Source organism: Microcaecilia unicolor, chromosome 6, assembly GCF_901765095.1.
Source record: "Microcaecilia unicolor chromosome 6, aMicUni1.1, whole genome shotgun sequence".
Classification (NCBI taxonomy): Eukaryota; Metazoa; Chordata; class Amphibia; order Gymnophiona; family Siphonopidae; genus Microcaecilia; species Microcaecilia unicolor.
The window spans coordinates 84263335-84282310 of record NC_044036.1 but is presented as its reverse complement, the minus strand read 5'-3'; the positions used below and the strand labels follow the sequence as shown (position 1 = coordinate 84282310).

Here is an 18976-nt window from a genome sequence, read left to right as displayed (position 1 = left end):
AGTGGAGGAGTGGCCTAGTGGTTAGGGTGGTGGACTCTGGTCCTGAGGAACTGAGTTCGATTCCCACTTCAGGCACAGGCAGCTCCTTGTGACTCTGGGCAAGTCACTTAACCCTCCATTGCCCCAGGTACAAATAAGTACCAGTATATACATAGTAACATAGTAGATGATGGCAGAAAAAGACCTGCACGGTCCACCCAGTCTGTCCAACAAGATAAACTCACGTGTCATTTTTTGTGTATACCTTACCTTGATTTGTACCTGTCTTTTTCAGGGCACAGACCATATAAGTCTGCCCAGCACTATCCCCACCTCCCAACCACCAGCCCTGCCTCCCACCGCTGGCTAAGCTTCTGGGGATCCCTTCCTTCTGAGGAGGATTCCTTTATGTTTATCCCACGCATGTTTGAATTCTGTTACCGTTTTCCTCTCCACCACTTCCCGTGGGAGGGCATTCCAAGCATCCACCACTCTCTCCGTGAAAAAATACTTCCTGACATTTTTCTTGAGTCTGCCCCCCTTCAATCTCATTTCATGTCCTCTCGTTCTACCGCCTTCCCCTCTCCAGAAAAGGTTCGTTTGCAGATTAATACCTTTCAAATATTTGAACGTCTGTATCATATCACCCCTGTTATATAAAAGCTGTTGGGTAAAAAAATGATATTTTGAGTGATACATACAGTATAGGACATTTATTTTTAGATTATGTCTACAGTACTAATATTCTATAGATACACATTTATAAATCAAACATAAATCATTTGCCTATTAATTTTCATTCTTTTATATACTGCCTGCAAGCCATTGAAGTGGTGTGTACAACAGTAGGCATTTTCTGTTCCTGGAGAGCTCACACACTGAGTTTGTACCTGAAGCATTAAAGGGTTAAGAGACTTGCCCAAGATCACGAGGAGTTCCCCTGGTTCTTAGCCTGCTGCTCTAACCATTAGGCTGCTCCTCCACTCCACTTTGCAATTGATATAATATGTGAGCCGCATTGAGCCTGCTATGAGTGGGAAAGCGCGGGGTGCAAATGTAACAAAAAAAAAAGATTGTGGCAACGACAAGATCTAGCAGAGACTTGCAGTGGGAAAGGTATGTGATTGAAATGTTTAGAAATCTGCCACCAATTGTGCTCCAAAAAAACAACAAGAACTCAAGGAAGTGACTGCCATTCTTTGGAAGGCTTCAGTGAAGTGCAGGTGCTTCTTTCTTTATAATCCTTTTGGTCTATTAAAAGCTGTTACAATTTTTAGCATAATAACCATTCCATTCTGCAGTACACCCTGCCATATATTCAACTAACTTCAATCTGTATGTCTCACAGTCATCTACATCCTGTGTATGTCTCCATATAAGCCTTTCCTTTTGGTGGAACACCTCTGACCTGCCCATGCCCTTCTTATGAAAATGCCTCTTTTGCAGTTACGTAACGGTATTACTACACTAAGGCGTCAAGTTATAGAATGGTGCTCGAGTGCACTTAGGTGCCTAACTGTAGTTTCACCCCAATTTTGGTGCTTAATTTCCTTTTGAGCACCAAAAGTTAAATGCCTGATTGCCCATATTTCACATCTGTTAAAAAAACTTCATTGGGATCCAGTAGATTATGGGGTACAGTTTAAAATGTTATGAACTGATATTCATTTTATTTATTTATTTATTGCATTTGTATCCCACATTTTCCCACCTATTTGCGGGTTCAGTGTGGCTTACAATACATTGTGAGTCATGGAATTACATTGGTTACAATATGGTTATGGGTTATATTGAGAAGAGTTATGGGAAGACAGTCGAAGTCAAACATATTTTGGGAAAACAAGTCAAAGTCAGCTTCAGAGGTCAGCGATCTTGGTCCCTGACTATCCTGGGCAGAATTATTCAGTGCCAGGTGTAGTTTGCTAAAACAAATAGTACCATTTCTGGAATCTAGTGCATTACAGGATCTGAGGCAGTATGATTTTACTAGTTAGGTCCTGTTAGATGAATCGGATCAGATTTCTGGGTGTCCAGAGACTTGGCTTTGGGAGAGTGCTAGTTGTGGTGTACGTGGATTTCAGTAAGGCATTTGACACAACTCTGCAAAGGTAATGAATACATAAATTGAACATCCTTGCTCTGAGTCCTAAAGTGGTGAACTGGTTTGCAATTGATTAAATGGGAGGTGAGAACAGTAGGGATAAATGGAGTTGATTCTGAGGAAAGGGGTGTCACCAATGAAGTGTCACAGGGATCCATCTTCGGGCTTGTTCTTTTCAACATTTTTGTGAGTGATATTGTAGAAGAGCTATTGGGTGAGATTTGCCTTTTTGCAGATGATGTGAGAATCTTCAGTAGAGAAAATTTGGAAGGTGTGTAAAACATGAAGAGGGATCTAGCAAAGCTAGAAGAATGGTTCAGAGTTTGGTAGCTAAAATGTAAAAGCTTCCGGCCAATATTCAAAGCGATTTAGCTGCCTGCTGACCAGTTAAGTCCTTTGGTTGGGGCTAGCCACTAATTTTCAGTGGCACTTAACTGGCTTAGTGCCACTGAAATTTGCGGTTAGCACCTAACTCAAAGCTGGCTGTGTTGGGGGCCTTTCAGGGGTGGAGTCAGCACTTGGCTGCTTAAGTGCTTGTATGCTACCCCATGGCCACTTAAATGCTGAATATCGACTTAAGCGGCTATGTTAGCCGCCTCAAAAATAATCAGATATTCAAAGCCAAAGCCCCCGACAGAGCCTGGCTTTGAATATCCGGGAATAAGTCCATCGGCAATGAACAAAATGCTCACTGCTACCGGTCAGCTATCAGGCCCATTATGAATTTGAGCTGCAAAAGCCCAAGAAAATGGGTGCATGATGCAGCAGTAGGATTTGGGGTTGATTGTATCTGATGATCTTAAGGTGTCAAGAGGTAGAGAAGACAACAGACAGAAGGATGGTTGGGTGAGTATGAGGTTGAATAGCCAGCTTGATAAAGGTGATGGTAGTGCTTCTGTTTAAGCATCTGGTGAGATCTCATTTGGGGGGTCTTTTACTAAGCCACAGTAGCGTTTCTGGCTCGCAGTAGAAATTTAGCTGGCAGTAAACTCCGAGACACCCATTATGTTCCTGTGGGCATCTCGGCGTTTACCACCAGTTGATTTCTACTGTGAGCTAAAAACGCTACCGCAGCTTAGCAAAAGACCCCCTTGGTATACTATGTACATCAGGGGTGGACTGACCATAGGGGCAACTGGACAGTGCCTGAGGGCCCAGAGAGTCTGGCGGGCCCAGTGCCTCTCTCCCCCCCTGCACACTACAGCCCCCCCCCCCCCAAACCTCAGTGGTCCCTTCCCGGGCCTACTTTGAAGGGCCCTCTGGTGGTCTAGTGGCCTCTTTGGGGGCAGGAAAGAACTACTACTACTACTATTTAACATTTCTAAAGCGCTACTAGGATTACGCAGCGCTGTACAATTTAACATAGAAGGACAGTCCCTGCTCAAGGAGCTTACAATCTAAAGGACAAATGGGGCAGTCTAGATTTCCTAAATAGGTATAAAGGTTAGGCCCTGGGCAGAAAGGGTCATTGGCCCCTTCCGGGCCCTGCTGCCAGCACCTTCTTGCACATTACAGCCCCCCAGGACTACCTTAAAGAGCCCTGGTGGCCTAGTGGCCTCTTTATAGGACAGAAAAGAACCCTGCTCTTTCCTGCCCACTGCTTTGTTCTGCACCGCTGCATCTTCAAAGTGGTTGCCGAGACCTGGAGACTGCTGCAGGAAGTTTCAGCAGCCATTAAGAAGAAGCACTGATACCTGGTAAAGTAGCGCCAATGGGCAGGAAAGAGGGGGGTTCTTTTCTGTCCTATAAAGAGGCCACTAGGCCACCAGGGCTCTTCAAGGTAGTCCTGGGGGACTGTAATGTACAAGAGGGTGCTGGCGGCAGGGGCCCGGAAGGGGCCAATGACCCTTTCTGCCCAGGGCCTAGATCACTGTCAGTCCGCCCCTGGTGTACATTTTTTAAGAATGCAGCTTCAAAAGTATATAATTCAGATGAAATCAATCTAGAGAATTGCTATTAAAATGGTCAGTGGCGTTTGTCCTAAAGCATAAGGGAACAGACGTAAAGATATAAATATATGTGTCCTTGAGGAAAGACAGGGTAGAACAGATATGCTGGAGACATTTAAATACCTCCATTTCACTATTGGAAGTCTGGAGAGATCTCCCCCTAACACTGATAGGACGGATTAGCTTGGTGAAACTAATGCTTTTTCCAAAATGGCTGTACCTCTTATAAACATTACCGCTTCATCTCTTAGCACAGATCTCCACAATCTTAACCGACTCATTTCTCGTTTCTGCTGGGCCCATAGGAAACCAAAGCTACATTTTTCTTTCTTGCAGGGGAGCTGGCAGCAGGGGGGCTTGGGACTTCCTAACGTGAAATTATATAATCAAGCTTGCTTGTTAAGACACTTGGGGGGGACTAGCTCTGTCGTACTTCCATGCATATGCCTTTAGAGTTTGAGGAGACATATTATGCTCCGTACAATTTTTATCCTCTGCTTCACCATAGGTCGGGTCAGCTGCCTAAGATCTTGAGGTGTAGTTTGTTGTTAAACCCGATGCAGGCTGTGTGGAAGGTCGTGGTTCAACATTTAGGGGGAGACCCTCGGGTCACAGACTAAATTTCTATCAAAGGGAATGTGACCTTTGAACCGAGCTGGAAAACAACACCTTTGTTTTGTGGTAACAAAGAGGTATATATTTAGTGGAACACATGCTCTGTAGGGAATGGGGCTTGATGCTGTTCGAAGAGCTTCAGATTTGCTTATTGCCAGATTAAGCATTATATTCATTCTCTGGCTCATGGGCTTTTACACAATAGAATTGGAGAATGGGCACAGGATTTTTTTTTTAGAGCACTCTCAAAGAAAGAGCTCACAGTTTCGGGTCTCCACTGAGCTCTGACTCAAAGGGAGCACCCAAATAACTTGGCGGTCTTGAAAGCGAGATGTGAGGAAGATACGTGGGAACCCCACTAACTGATTGTGACATTTTGAAAAACTTGAGGGGTATACTAGGCCTCACACCCTGCGTGCAACTGCGGGAATGTTATTTTAGAGTATTAGTCCGTGCTTATTGTGCTCAGGCAATGCAGTCCTCCCTCTGCCTCAGTTGTTGGGAATACTATTGGCTCTGTTTATCATTCTTTCTGGCTTTGCCCTACGATACAAACCTTGTGGACAAAAATTAGATACAATCTTAACTCTGTTTTGGGTGGTGGGATGGAGGGATCTGTGGAACAACTTTTATTGGACAAGTGGGGGACCTACAGAAGTAAGACACAAGGGTAGTATTTTGTTACTTCTCAAAATGTGCTTGGTGGCACGCAAATTTATTCTCCAATCATAGGTGAAACCGGAGCCTCCACATTATTGGCACTGGAGGAATCACTTATACTTGGCGGCCAGGGACACGAAGGGCTCGCCTAAGTGTAAGAAAAAATATTTGCTGGTTTGGGAGCCTTATTTACAAACCCTTCATCCACAGGGATGGGATTTGATCCTCAACAATCTATAGATTGGGATGGGGAAGGAGGGAGAAGGAGGCGGGAGGAATCCTTGTTTTGGCAATGCAGACTCAGAGGACTATAAGAATACAAGCTTTTTGGTGCTGTTCAGTGGGTGATCTTTTGATTGGGGTGTGGAGGGGTTGGGAGATGGGTAGAGGGATAGAAAAGGGGTTAAAGGTAAGTTTCTCCTGGGTATTGTTGTATGACAAAAACAAAATACTGATGGTTATTTTGTTGCTTTGTTGATGGTTTGTTTTTCTCTCATTAAAAAAAATTGTTTACAAATAAATACTTCTATTGCATACATGCAAAGAAAGCTGGCCTTTTTCATCAGAAAGGAGACTGGAATGAAGGGTGTTAGGATCAGGGTGAAAGGGGATAGATTAAAGAACAAGCTAAAGAAAAAATATTTATGGAAAGGGTAGTAGATGCATGGAACAGCTTCCTAGTGAAGGTCCTGGAGATGAGGACTATCAAACATATAAACGGCAAGTGACCGACTCACCTGCAAATGCGCAGTAGAGACTTCCCTCTCTGTCCCGCCCTCGCGTCAAGATGTGATGATGTCAGAGGGCGGAACAGAGAGGGAAATGGAGTCGGAGTCACTGTCGGACGCTGCCGCCTGGAAATGAACATCGCGCGCACCAACCTCCACCCTCCCCCCCATCCCCGCCGCCGCTCCCGCCCTCCTCTGTATTGGGTCCTTCACTGACCTGACAGCACCTCTCACCTCCATGTGGAAGCACTGCAGACAGCAGCAGAGCAATCTGCTGCTGCCCGCAGCGCTTTCACACGGAGGTGAGAGGCACTGTCAGGTCAGTGCGGGGGGCCCGGCATGGAGGGGGGAGGGAGCGGCGGCAGGAGGGTAGCTGGAAATCTCGCCCCTTTTAACGGGCTTAACGGCTAGTATCTGAATTCAAGGATGCATGGGATAATCACAGGAGATCTTTGGATGAGTAGAAGAGATTGTTGACCTCAGCAGTTGGTGTTGAGCAGATTAAATAGATCATATAGTCTTTACCTGCTGTCATTTTCTCTGTTTCTATTGTTCACATTTTATATTTCAGATTTATGTAATATACTGCAAATAAATCAATTAAGCAGTTTACAAAAATCTAAATTAATAATGGAAGTGGGAAGAAATGAGACCAAAAGATACCTAGGTTACAAATAGTCATAATTATTAAACTAAATTAATAAAATGCTGCTAACTTTCCTTCATTAATCTAAAATGGATTGGAGGAGTGACCTAGTGGTTAGAGCACTGGTCTTGATTTCCAAGGGTGGCCAGTTCAAGTCCTATTGCTGCTCCTTGTGAGCCCTCCAGGGCCAGGGAAATACCCAGTGTACCTGAATGCAACTCACCTTGAGCTACTACTGAAAAAAAGTGTGAGCAAAATCCAAATAAATAACTAAAATGCAAATGGAGAGGGTGGGTTGTAAAAAGCAGTTGACAAAGTCAACGTGAACTAGAATCTTGCTGCAGGGAGCTGTCTTCCATAGCATAGATATATTTAGCCATATTGAAAGGAGGCTCTGAGCAAAACCTACTCATGAACTTGGTCCCAATGTGAACATTTAAAATTTGTTACAATTTATTTTGTTTCTTTAAATATCTGGAAGCAGCATATTTGGAACAGTGAGTCATGAACTGTCATATTGGTTTCATTCCAACTGACTGACCCTGCCATCCTGGGCCGGCACCTGCAGCTTCCTGTCTTGTTTGATTTGAGGATCCCTTACTAATCTGATAATGACAGCAGAGCTCCATCTGCTTGTTTGTTAATATTCCATTAGAGTTGCTTACTTTATAATTAGGGACAGATACTGAGTTGATATAAATGCTTTATAATGGTGGATATCACAAAAATGAATGCTTTAGAATTGTGGCTTCTAAGGAAGTTGTTTACTAATAGCATGTGCTAACGACATTAATGTGCATTATTTGCAGCAGGACCCATTATAAAAAAATGTTAATAAATAACCTCCTAAATGAATAGAGCAGTTTTAATTTTCTGATATGGATATACACATTGGAAAGCCTAGTCCAGCTTTTATAAACAAAGAACTTTATATGGGAATGTAAGCAAACTTTTTTGTGCATTGCGTGAGAAAATGACCTTTGTTGTCTTGAAAATTTTTATTACTAAAACATTAATTAGGTTAATAATCATATTGAGGTCATTCCACCCCCTTCAGCTTATGTGATGGGCGGCACTGGCACCAGCCTGCATCAGTGGTTTTTTATTTGTTAAATTTCTGGTAGTTTAATGCATACCTTTGGCCATTTTATTTGCCAAAGTTATGTGTTTAAAAAAGAGGCATGGTTTGGAGCAGAATGAGGACAAGTGAATGTTGGTGTTCAGCAGCAAAATTCAGCCACCAACAGTATATATTATGAGAATAATTTTTCACACATAAATATCTTGTAAATGGGACTGTGATAAAATTAACTCAGGTGTTATACCCAGGATTCTATATATCGTGCCTAGTGTTCCGTGCCAAAATCCAAGCGTATTCTATAACAATGCGTATAACTTAATTGGCTTAACAAGCCAATCGGCATTTTTAACAGCACTTAACAAGCAATAATGAGCAGTAATTGGCAATGATTACAATTTACGCGCCTAACTCGCTATGGGGCTCATTTTCACAGCACTTAGACTTACAAAGTTCCATAGGTTACTATCGAACGTCTATGGCTATGTCAGTAGTCCACTTGATCTCAGCCTCCATAGAGAAGATTTGTAAAGCTGCAATGTGGTGATCTGTCCACACATTCACATCTCATTACTGCCTTGAGCAGGATACCCAACATGACAGCCGGTTCAGGCAGGCAGTTCTGAAGAATGTGTTCAGTGTTTTGAATCCAACTCCACCCCAAACCCCCCTAGGCCCAGCTTTGTTTAGTTCCAGGCTACATCTTCACAGCTAGTATGTACATATTTTAATTGACTTCAGGCCTTGACTTTTTGAGTCCCTATTCTGGTATTTTTGTGAGCCTTGTACCTAGGGATTCCCAGATGTGAGAATACGAAGGCCTGCTTGTCCTTGGAGAAAGCAAAATTACTCACTTGTAGCAGGTGTTCTCTGAGGACAGCAGTTCACATATTCTCACATACCCTCCCACGTCCCCTTGTAGTTTTAGTCATATTGCATATGACTGAGGAACCTGTGCTCGTGCAGCGGGCAAAAAGGCACCAGCACATACCCAATGGGATGCTACTAGAAAGTTCTTAGTCTCATTAGTCAGCACCCGCACTGGACTCTGTTGGATGACCTCACCCAACTGTGAGTACTTGGCAGCACAATTTTTAATCAGATAGAGCTTTAATATAACCTTTTTTTGAAAAGCCCAGGTATAAAATATTACAGTAATCAGTTGCAAGAGAAAAAATGCCTAAGCTACCTTCGCAAGGTCCTCAAGAGAAAAATACATAGCGTATAATTTACAAGTAGGCATACTTCTAGGCAGAATGTGGGCACAACTCACACTTAAGTGCATAACTTATAAAATACTATAAGATGCACACATATATCCAGCATTTGGATGCAAATACTTATGCCCATTCTATGACTTCTGTTTCTGCACATGACTAGATTATAAGAACAAAAGAATAGCCATACTGAGTCAGGCCAATGGTCTATCTAGCCCAGTATCCTGTTTCCAACAGTGGGCAATCCAGGTCACAAGTACCTAGCAGAAACCCAAATATTAGCAACATTCCATGCTACCAATCCTGGGGCAAGCAGTGGCTTCCCCCATGTCCATCTCAACAACACACTATGGACTTTTCCTCCAGGAACTCGCTGTTAACACATCCTCTGGCAATGAGTTCCAGAGCTTAACTATTTGTTGAGTGAAAAAATATTTCCTCCCATTTGTTTTTAAAGTATTTTAACCCTTTAGTGTCCAATGTTCCCATCAATCTGTTCCCATATGGCTTATTAAGGGAACATTGGACACTAAATGTAATTTAATTGAGTGTCCCCTGGTTTTTGTACTTTTGAATGAGTAAAAATTGATTCTAGACCACTCAGGATTTTGTAGACCTCAATCTTATCCCCCCTCAGCCATCTGTTTTCCAAGCTGAAGGGCCCTAACCTCTTAAGCCTTTCCGTATATGAGAGGCATTTCATCCCCTTTATCATTTTGGTCACTCTTTGAACCTTTTCCAGTTCTACTATATCATTTTTTGAGATACGGCAACCAGGATTGAACACAAGGTGAGGTTGCACCATGGAGTGATACAGAGGCATTATAATTTTCTTGGTCTTATTTACCATCCCTTTCCTAATAATTCCTATCATCCTGTTTGATTTTTTGGTCGCTGCTGCCACACACTTTTTGCTGTTCTTAGTATTCTATAAAGGAAAGTATTGAATTCCTTTTCTCTATCCTTGTTCTTCATTGGATTTCATTTACTAACCAAGAGGGCTTTGATAAAATAACCCCAGGGATTTCACACATATAAAAAAGTGCAGAGAACTTTTACACCTACTTTTACATGGCCTGAATATAGACACGTGATAAAGGCAGTTAGCTTAGCAGAGTTTAAAATAGGTTTGGGTAGCTTCCTAAAGGAAAAGTCTGTAGACTATTATTAAATTGAACTTGGGAAAAATATTTCTGGGATAAGCAGCATAAAATGTTTTGTACTTTTTAGGGGATCTTGCCAGATATTTGTGACCTGGATTGGCCACTGTTAGAAACAGGATGCTGGGCTTGATGGACCTTTGGTCTGTCCTAGTATGGCAATACTTATATACTTATGTAACCCTTTTGTGCATGTCTCGTTTCTGGGCCAGAACCTGGTCTCCCCTTTTGGTTTCACTTTCAGGGGAGAGGAAGGGAGACAGAAACCACTGGTGGATTAAGGAGGTGTCATGCTTTAATCCCTCCAGTAGACAACTGCTCAATCAGAGCACCTTTTAGGAACATCCAGGTTACAGAAACAGTCTAAATAAGGATGTCCTGCATTTTAGACATTAACGTTTCTGTCCTTTTGGTAAACGCTGTTGGGTGTCCAGATTTCAGGTCCTCTCAAATCCCACCCAGGACATGCCCACAGAATGCCCTCTAGGTATCGGGACATACTGTAGTTTTGGATGTCCCTTTTCTGCCTTTGTAGAATCAGTTCTTGGATGTTTCAAGCCCATGGATGTCCATTTCAGCATTTTGAGACGTCCCTATACTTCAAAAATAAGTGCCATAGATTCCTATACTGTCTTTGTAAAATAGCCCCAATCTAGGCGCCTACTTGGTCTTCCTACCTATCTGACTTGTTATGACATCACTTTCTTAAAGGGCCACTGAATAATGCCTTATCTTTAACCTTGTTGGATTTCATTTAACAATGAAGACCTGTTTAGGACAGTGGTACAAGGAGATATCTGCTCTTATCTCTATTGTAATGCCTTTTAGATTGTAAGCTCTTTGAGCAGGGACTGTCCTTCTATGTTTGAATTGTACAGTGCTGCGTAACCCTCGTAGCGCTTTAGAAATGGTTGTTGTTGTTGTTGTTGTTGTTGTAATGCCTTGTAAGGAGCATTACTGAGGTGCCTTCAAGTTGCCTGGCAATATTTTTGTTGATAAATAAGAGAACAGCTAGTACCTCCCAAATGTTATCTCAACTACGTTGGCTACTGATTCATAAATGTAGTATCTTTAAAATCCTGTTATTAACCTTTAAGATTTGAAATGTCAGGTTCCTCCTTTGCTCTGCCCACTTCTTCAAGTTTATACTCCAAGATGGCCTTTATAATCCAGTCCAAAATTTATGTTGACATTTCCAGATAAATTATGACAACCATTTCTGCTTTCAGAAAGGCTTTGAAATTTTATTTATTTCCTAGAGGAATTGCTTGCAGGTTGATGCTTTTACTTACTTTAATTTGTATGTATGAGTTTTGTGTTTATTTGTATTTGTTTTATATTTGTAAACCATTTTGCATGGCTTTTGCCAAGAAGAGGGTAAATAAAGTTTTTTTTAAATAAAAAAATTTGTTCCTGATGTACCATTGGTACTTACAGTTGATTGAGTGGATCAGTGGTGCTTTTTACATTCCTTGAAGTTTAGTTATGGGATCCTAAATGTACAGATGTAAAGAGTTTTGTTCATAGCTAGTAAGTAATCTAAACAATTCCACAGCTTTGCCTATTGTACAAGTACAGATAGTTGTGACAAGTAAGCAGACACTACTTAAGTGTCTAAGCACATTCCCCCAGATTCTATATAGTGCGACAAGTGCCTGCACAAATACAGTCTTATTGTATATTTGCACAACTTAATTAGTTAACAAGCCAATCAATGTTGATAATTACCAATTAACAAGCAATTATTGACATTAATTGGCATTAATTAGAATTCACGCACACAACTGAATAAGTGTATTCTATACCATAATGCGCATAAATTCTAAGTCGCATAGTTGAAAAGGTGGCATGGCCATGGGCGTGGAATGGGTGGGTCGTGGGCATTTCTAAAATATGTGAGCATTGCACCTGGTCTAAGTGTAATTTGGGCATTAGCATTTACACCAAGTTAAACATGGAGTAAATGGCCACGACTAAATTTAGTGACATTAATGGGCGCTCAGCGTATTCTGTAAGCCATATGCAAATTTAGGATTATTCTAAGTAGAGGAGTGTGGTAGCCGTGTTAGTCCACTCTTAAGGTTATCAATAGAAATCAAACAAAATAAAGTACGCCTAAATTAAGGCATACTTAACAGAATTCACTTAGACTTTTTTTCATTTTGGTGGCAATTTTTTAGGCGTGACATATAGAATCTAGCCCATTATTGCACCCCACATATCATACAGCGGATTTCCTGCATCTTATTAAACACCATTACCACACAAAAACATTCTGTTGAACCAAACTTATCTTTATATAAATTCTTGTTCTTGTAGATATACTGTAAAAGCATCTGAAAACAGAACACTGAGAACCGTAGCTAAAGTCCTGTGTCCCAGGCATTTAACTGGAAACCCTTTTAGTATATTGGACCCTAAGGACCTTCCTAATATCAGCTTCTCAAAAGCTGGATGCATTTTTGCACCCTTCATTGTATTACTACACTAAGTCCTTGCATCTCTGTTGCAGTATCAGAAGCCTGCAGAACAAACTGTGATGTGCTGCTGCACAGACGAGTGTGTGTCTACATATGTGGTTCTTGAAGAGTAGACGTATAATGAATGGCTGGCTGGCTGTCAGTCTATATGTCTGTTGGATCTAATTTCCTCTCAGCCTATAATGCTAAGAGGAAGCAAGTTCATAGATTTGTGGTTTATTTTCACTGGCACACACATCAAGCTAACATTGATCAAAGGTGGAGTGAAAATGGGTGGGGATTGAGTTGGGGGTGATCAGGAGAATGCATCCATCTACCAGCTTGCTATTGGCTTCTTATTACAGCATTCTCTCTGGAGACGCTCCCTGCATGTTCATTCATCTACCTCCTCCTCCTTCCCACTTCCCCCACCTTCTCCTGCCCCTTCATTACAGATTCACAGCAAGAGGCAGCAGCAGTAGCAGTGCTTGTCACGAATCAGAGATTGCAATGAGCTCATCGTTTTCTCCCTGCAGCTCCACAGCTGGCCCGACTTTCTGCCTATTGCTGCTGCTGCTGCTGTCTGCTCAAATGGACAGACACATATAAACTGGGCCCTGCTGCCAGAGCTGTGTTCATCAGTCTTCTCTCCTGAACAACTGTTTCATTTTCTGTCTTTTTTTTTTTTTTTGCAAACCCCCATCACCACCACCACTTGAAATCTTTCAGTTGCATGATTTTCTGGATCCTAAGGGCTCATGTGGAATTGCTTTTTGTGATTCTTAGTAATGATGCTTCTCACTTCCCAAGGAGTCAGCTGCCATCCCTCGCTCTAGAATCCAGCCACCTGTCTATTGTGGGAAAACATCTTCCCCCAGTCTCACTCCCCTCAGTGCTGGATCCCATCACCTTGCAGTTCTTGAGCTCTGTGGTTACGGGACGGAACTCCTCATTTCTGGAGACCTGCTGCTTGCTCATGGAAGAAGGGCTCCCCTGCTCAAGGCCAGCTGCCAAGCTCGCACCCCCTATCAAAAAGTCACAGGACATGCACGACGAGAGGAGCAAGCTGGTGAATGAGTATGCATGCCGAGTGCTGGAGCTCCTGGGCATGGGGCATCGCTTGTTTGTGCCACGGCTTTTGGCGGTGAGATCACTTTCTCTACACTTTATTCCTACCACATTACTAATGTTGGAATGTTCTGCCGAAGAATTTCATGGTTAATACGAATGCTTTGGGCAATGAGATGTAATACGGTCAATCTCCTGTGAGCCTTTTAAAGTTGGAGACCTGATGCTATGGTGATGGTGCTTAAATCACAGAGCATGTTTCAGATAACGGAGTGGGGTAATACTGTACTGCCCCTCCTGATACATAAAATCAGAAAACTCCCTGGGAAATTGGTGGCTGGCAATGTGCCTATGTATTGGAATCAGGTACTGTGGGTGTGCTCGTGTGTCTGTATGTATTTAACAGCCGGAAGCTGGTGCACAGACGCTTGACCTGTTTATTCATTAAACTGTGCCAGACCTAAAGTGAAACAATTAAGCTAGACAGTATTCAAAGATTATGTGGACTAAGCTATTTCTTCCCTTTTTAGCACAAGTTCTGTAAGTGAAAGTGTAGCTGTGATATTATAGTACCCTTGTGGAAGAAGCCTTCATCCAGTCTATACATTTTCACACATAAATGAATGAATGGGTTCTTGACTGAATGCAAAATCTTTTAGATTTTCCTAGTGTTCCCTCCCAGTCAGTGAGGTGATGATATTGTGGTTCTGTGAAAACCTTTACATATGTTCACATTGATGCATGACCCACATGCATGAATTCTTTATGGACTCCTCTAGCTAAAATCAGACTTAGGGTCTAAGCTGTGATCTGAGGATGCTGTCTTCTAGGCCTTTTAGCTGAAACTAAGAACCCGTACAATATGGGGGAATCAACACCCTGCCATCCCAACCCCACCGAAGGGATAAAATGGTTTGGACAGGATGATAAAATCTTATGTTAAAGGATGTAAAACAAAATGAGTGTGAATTGTTTAGAATACTGCCATTGGAGAACAGGTAATTAATTATCCTTTTTACTTGCAGCAATTTGTTTCGCAAACAGTTTGTTTCTGCTTTGCAATTTTTGTTTTAGAAACATACAGAAAATCATGCCATCAAGCTGAAGAGGGTCTCTTGTAACTACTTTTACAAACTAGTTTATAAATTTGCATAGCAGAACTTTTATGTTTATTAGAGGTAACTATGAAGAGACTTTGTCGTTATATGAAGTTTTTTCACTGTATAAATATTAACAGGTCAGTATTCAAAAAGCATTTAGATGTTTGGTGTCATGCCTTATGTCTGCGTACCTTTAAAAAATAAATTGGGGCATTATGTGAAGGCAGATTTTAAAATACATGCAGGAATGGACATGTGTGTGCTGGTTATGTGCTGTGGCAGCATCCGTTACCCAATTGTCAACATCTGAAACATGCATGTTTAAATGGTGGCACTTACACATGTATTATGGTATTTCAGAACTTAGATGTGTAAGTGTTGACAAATAGATATGTATGTCTGTTATTACATAGTGATATCTCAATAAATGGTGAAGAAAAGGATCACAAACTGATAGTTTTCACTTTATATCAAAAGGGTAGTGATCCTAACAAGACAAGCTAGTATGTGGAGACATGAAAAAAATATCCCTTTATGTGATAAAAGTGGAGGAAAAAAAGGCCTCAGTTAGTGCTCAGCTGAAATAATGTTTCAGATGAACTTTCAAAATATCGACTGTAGATGACTATTCAATCATAGGCTCTCCTGAAAAAACCTCCACCTCAAACTGACATGTAAAGTGATGTGCACTTATCTTTTTTGTCCTTTTTACTTTTTTAATTGTCTTCTTAATCAATAAAAAAAAATTTTGTCATGTCCACATAGATCAAACGAGCATGAGAGTGATCAAAAAAAGACTATAGTCCGGAATCAAGATAAGCCTTTTTTTTCTTATTCTCATACTCGTTATTAAATTGAGTCCAGGAAAGAAGAGAAGGTTCCTGCACTCTTAGCAATGATGTTAAGGTCAACTTGACCAGCTAGTTTGATCTATGTGGGCATAAAGGGCAAAAAAAGATAAGTGCACATCACTTCACATGTCAGTTTGAGGTGGAGGTTTTTTCAGGAGAGTCTATGATTGAATAGCCGTCTACAGTTGATATTTTGAAAGTTCATCTGGAACATTATTTCGGCTGCGGCACTAACTGAGGCCCCTTTTTCCTCCAATTTTATCGCTTATGGTAAAGGGATGTTTTTTCATGTCTCCACAGACTAGCTTGTCTTGTTATTACATAGTAACATAGTAGATGATGGCAGATAAAGACCTGTACAGTCCATCCAAGAAACCTACATGTCTGTGTTCACCCAATTAGGTACTGAGCTCACAACAGCACTATTGATTCGGGGGGGGGGGGGGGGGATCACTGGAGGATTAAAGGGGAGACCTGTCCTAATCCTTCCAGTACATTGCTGCACAACAATCATCTTCATAAAACCTAAGTGTCCCAGGAGCAAGTGTAAACCCTGATGTTAATGTCAGCATTCATAGACAGTAGAAAAATCCCCACATGTCAAGGAGTAAACGATGTAACACTTCACTAAAAAGGGAGGTCTCTATTCCTAAATCAGTTAGATATATGAAATTAAATGTGTGATGAGATGGTACTCTCAGTTATCTTAAGCCATGAAGCTCTCACGTCTAAGGCTTCATAAGGCAAGAAGAACTATGAGCTGTCCCTTTAAAGCTCGCCTTTGGTGCCCAGATACATCCTTGAGTAAACCGTCAATGTGAATATGTGAACGGTGCAGTTCAATAATAAAAAGAATTATACATGCAATACTCAACAGCAATGATGTCTCCTAAGAAGTAGAAAGATTCCAATGAACAGCTATGATTCAAAGCAAAAAGTCACAGTCACTCTGAGTTTGTACTTATCTGAAACTCAAATAATTGGTAGCAAGAAACTCTCCAACCGAAATGGAGCTCTACAGAACTCCATTTCGATATCTTCTTCAGGAACATTTTCTTCACTATTTTGAAAGACATTTGATTCTAGAAAGAGTTGAAAAGAGACTGCAACTAGAAATGGGAAATAAACTTGTGTTTTTAGGGCCTGCCCTAGCCCCACTCAAGACACACCCAAACCACGTTCCCTTGCCATATGCACATATTCACGATTTACACGTGCTAATACTGGCATTCTAAAATCGGGTTTCCTTCGTGTATGCAAGATACACATGCAAATTGTATAGGACCTTCTAAAATAACCACCATAATATTACAGCTATATTCAGCTACACCTCTGATGTTATATGTAGAGTGGAAAGGGTGGTTTGGGATGTTTAGGGGCAGGGGTTGCAAATATGCTAATAATCTGCCCCCATATGTGTAGATTATAGTGTTTATTTTAGAAGCGCTATTCTGGTTTTAGATGTCCATAAACTTGCGTTTAGATGTTTGTATTGCATTTTACAAAGCTGGGCTAGACATACCTAATACTCTAAAATATGTATATGGCAAGGAAGTGTGTTCTGGACAGGATTACGGTAGACCTAAAAAATAAACAATCTCCCCATTTCAGAAGGGGAATGTACATCCATGTCTAAAAAGATCGATGTTAGGATTTACACCTGCTTTCCTACTGAGCAGTACTCTATTGGAGGTATTAGGAGAGGTGGCCTCCTTAATCCCCCAGTGATTGATGTACTCCTCCCTGCCCCCCCCCCCCCCAGAAAGTAAAACACAAGGGGTACTGGGCTGGGCTCTGTGATAGTTAAATTTCACTGAGTGTCCCAGGAGGGATAACCAGAGGTGCCACTGAATATCCCCTCTCTTGAATGAGAGAGATGGTTGCTGCATTTCTCTCTACCCTGTGAGCTGCAAGGCTGACTGTTGCTGCTTTCATTGGATTTTAGTTCTATTGTGTGTTTGTGCCCTTTAGGACCGAAATAGCTGTTTTAGCCCCCGACGCAGCTTCCAGTGAGGAGAAACGTGTCCACATCGGGACATTTTACAAAGTGGCACAAATACAGTCTATTTACCATACTAAGATGGGTGTTCTGCTCTTCTTTGGATCACGTTGATATTTAAGCAGTCTTACTTGCCTGGTTAGCTGTCTTAAGTTTGCCCGGCTAGTTATGAAGGTGCAGCAATGAATATCAGCTGTACCTGCCTAATTTCCAAGTTTATTTGCTACCCCACCCTATAGAAGCCATCAGGGTGGTTTTCAATCTAATAATGAAAAGGAAAGAGGTTTAAAAAGAAAAGAAAAAAATGAAATATAAACTAATGGACATGATATAAGCATAAGACATAAGAATCGCCATACTGGGACAGACCAAAGGTTCATCTAGCCCAGCACCCTGTCTCCGACAGTGGCCAATCCAGGTCACAGTCACCCAACAAGATCCACGGAGCAAAGCATTTTGTACTGCTTGTCCCAGGAATAGTGGATTTTTCCCTACGTTCCTTTAGTAACATTCTATGGCCTTTTCCTTCAGTAAGGGTAGTAAGGGTAGAACTAGAATCATGATAGTAAAGGGGGGTGGGGGATGGGATAGTATTGCCAGTGAGACAGATATTCAGTGCTTTTGCCCAGACATGGCTTGACATTGAATATCCGGGTCCAGTAGTCAGAGTTTAAATAAAAAAAGCACTCACCGCCATTGGCTGAATATGACCCCGTATGTTTCTAAAGTGGCTGACATAAGCATTTATGTTTTGGCACATAGACGTGTATTGAATGTTTATGTGTGCATGTTCACCCATTCGTATATTAAACGTTTACGATTCTAAAATGGATACTCCTGCAATACCTAACTGACATATAAATGCCAATTTCACTATGTATTTTAGAACAGACTCTTTGTCAGCAGGTCCTGTTCTAGAACACTAGCAGAATTTGAGACATCCCAATAATGTATTTATTTGGATTTTGCTCACACCTTTTCAGTAGTAGCTCAAGGTGAGTTAAATTCAGGTATGCTGGCTATTTCCCTGTCCCTGGAGGGCTCATAATCTAAGTTTGTATCTGAGGCAATGGAGGGTTAAGTGACTTGCCCAAGATCACAAGGAGCAGCAGTGGGATTTGAACTGGCCACCTCTGGATGTCAAGACCAGTGCTCTAACCACTAGGCCGCTCCTCCTTTATTTTATTTGTACTTTATAAAATCCGCCTCTATACACTTCATTCGAGCCAAATGTATAACATGTATGTATAACATGTATGTACATCCATATTCATGATCTTCCATGTGTAAGTTATGCGTAGAAGCTGTGACATTAAGCACTGGTATATGAAGGTATATGTGTAATTATACACACAGTGGTAAATAT

At 41.5% G+C, this 18976-nt stretch overlaps 1 protein-coding gene across 5 annotated transcripts in view; it reads left to right on the top strand.

Annotated features, from left to right (window-relative positions):
* The window catches only part of RABGAP1L (RAB GTPase activating protein 1 like), an 803631-nt gene that overhangs the window by 585397 nt on the left and 199258 nt on the right, over positions 1-18976 (top strand). The window contains exon 1 of one of the 5 annotated variants that reach the window (XM_030206425.1): positions 13569-13736. The exons of the other annotated variants lie outside the window; for them this stretch is intronic. Coding sequence (XP_030062285.1) covers positions 13569-13736 — 168 coding nt within the window. Of the gene's footprint in view, positions 1-13568; positions 13737-18976 lie in introns of those variants that run through there. 5 annotated transcript variants of the gene reach the window in all.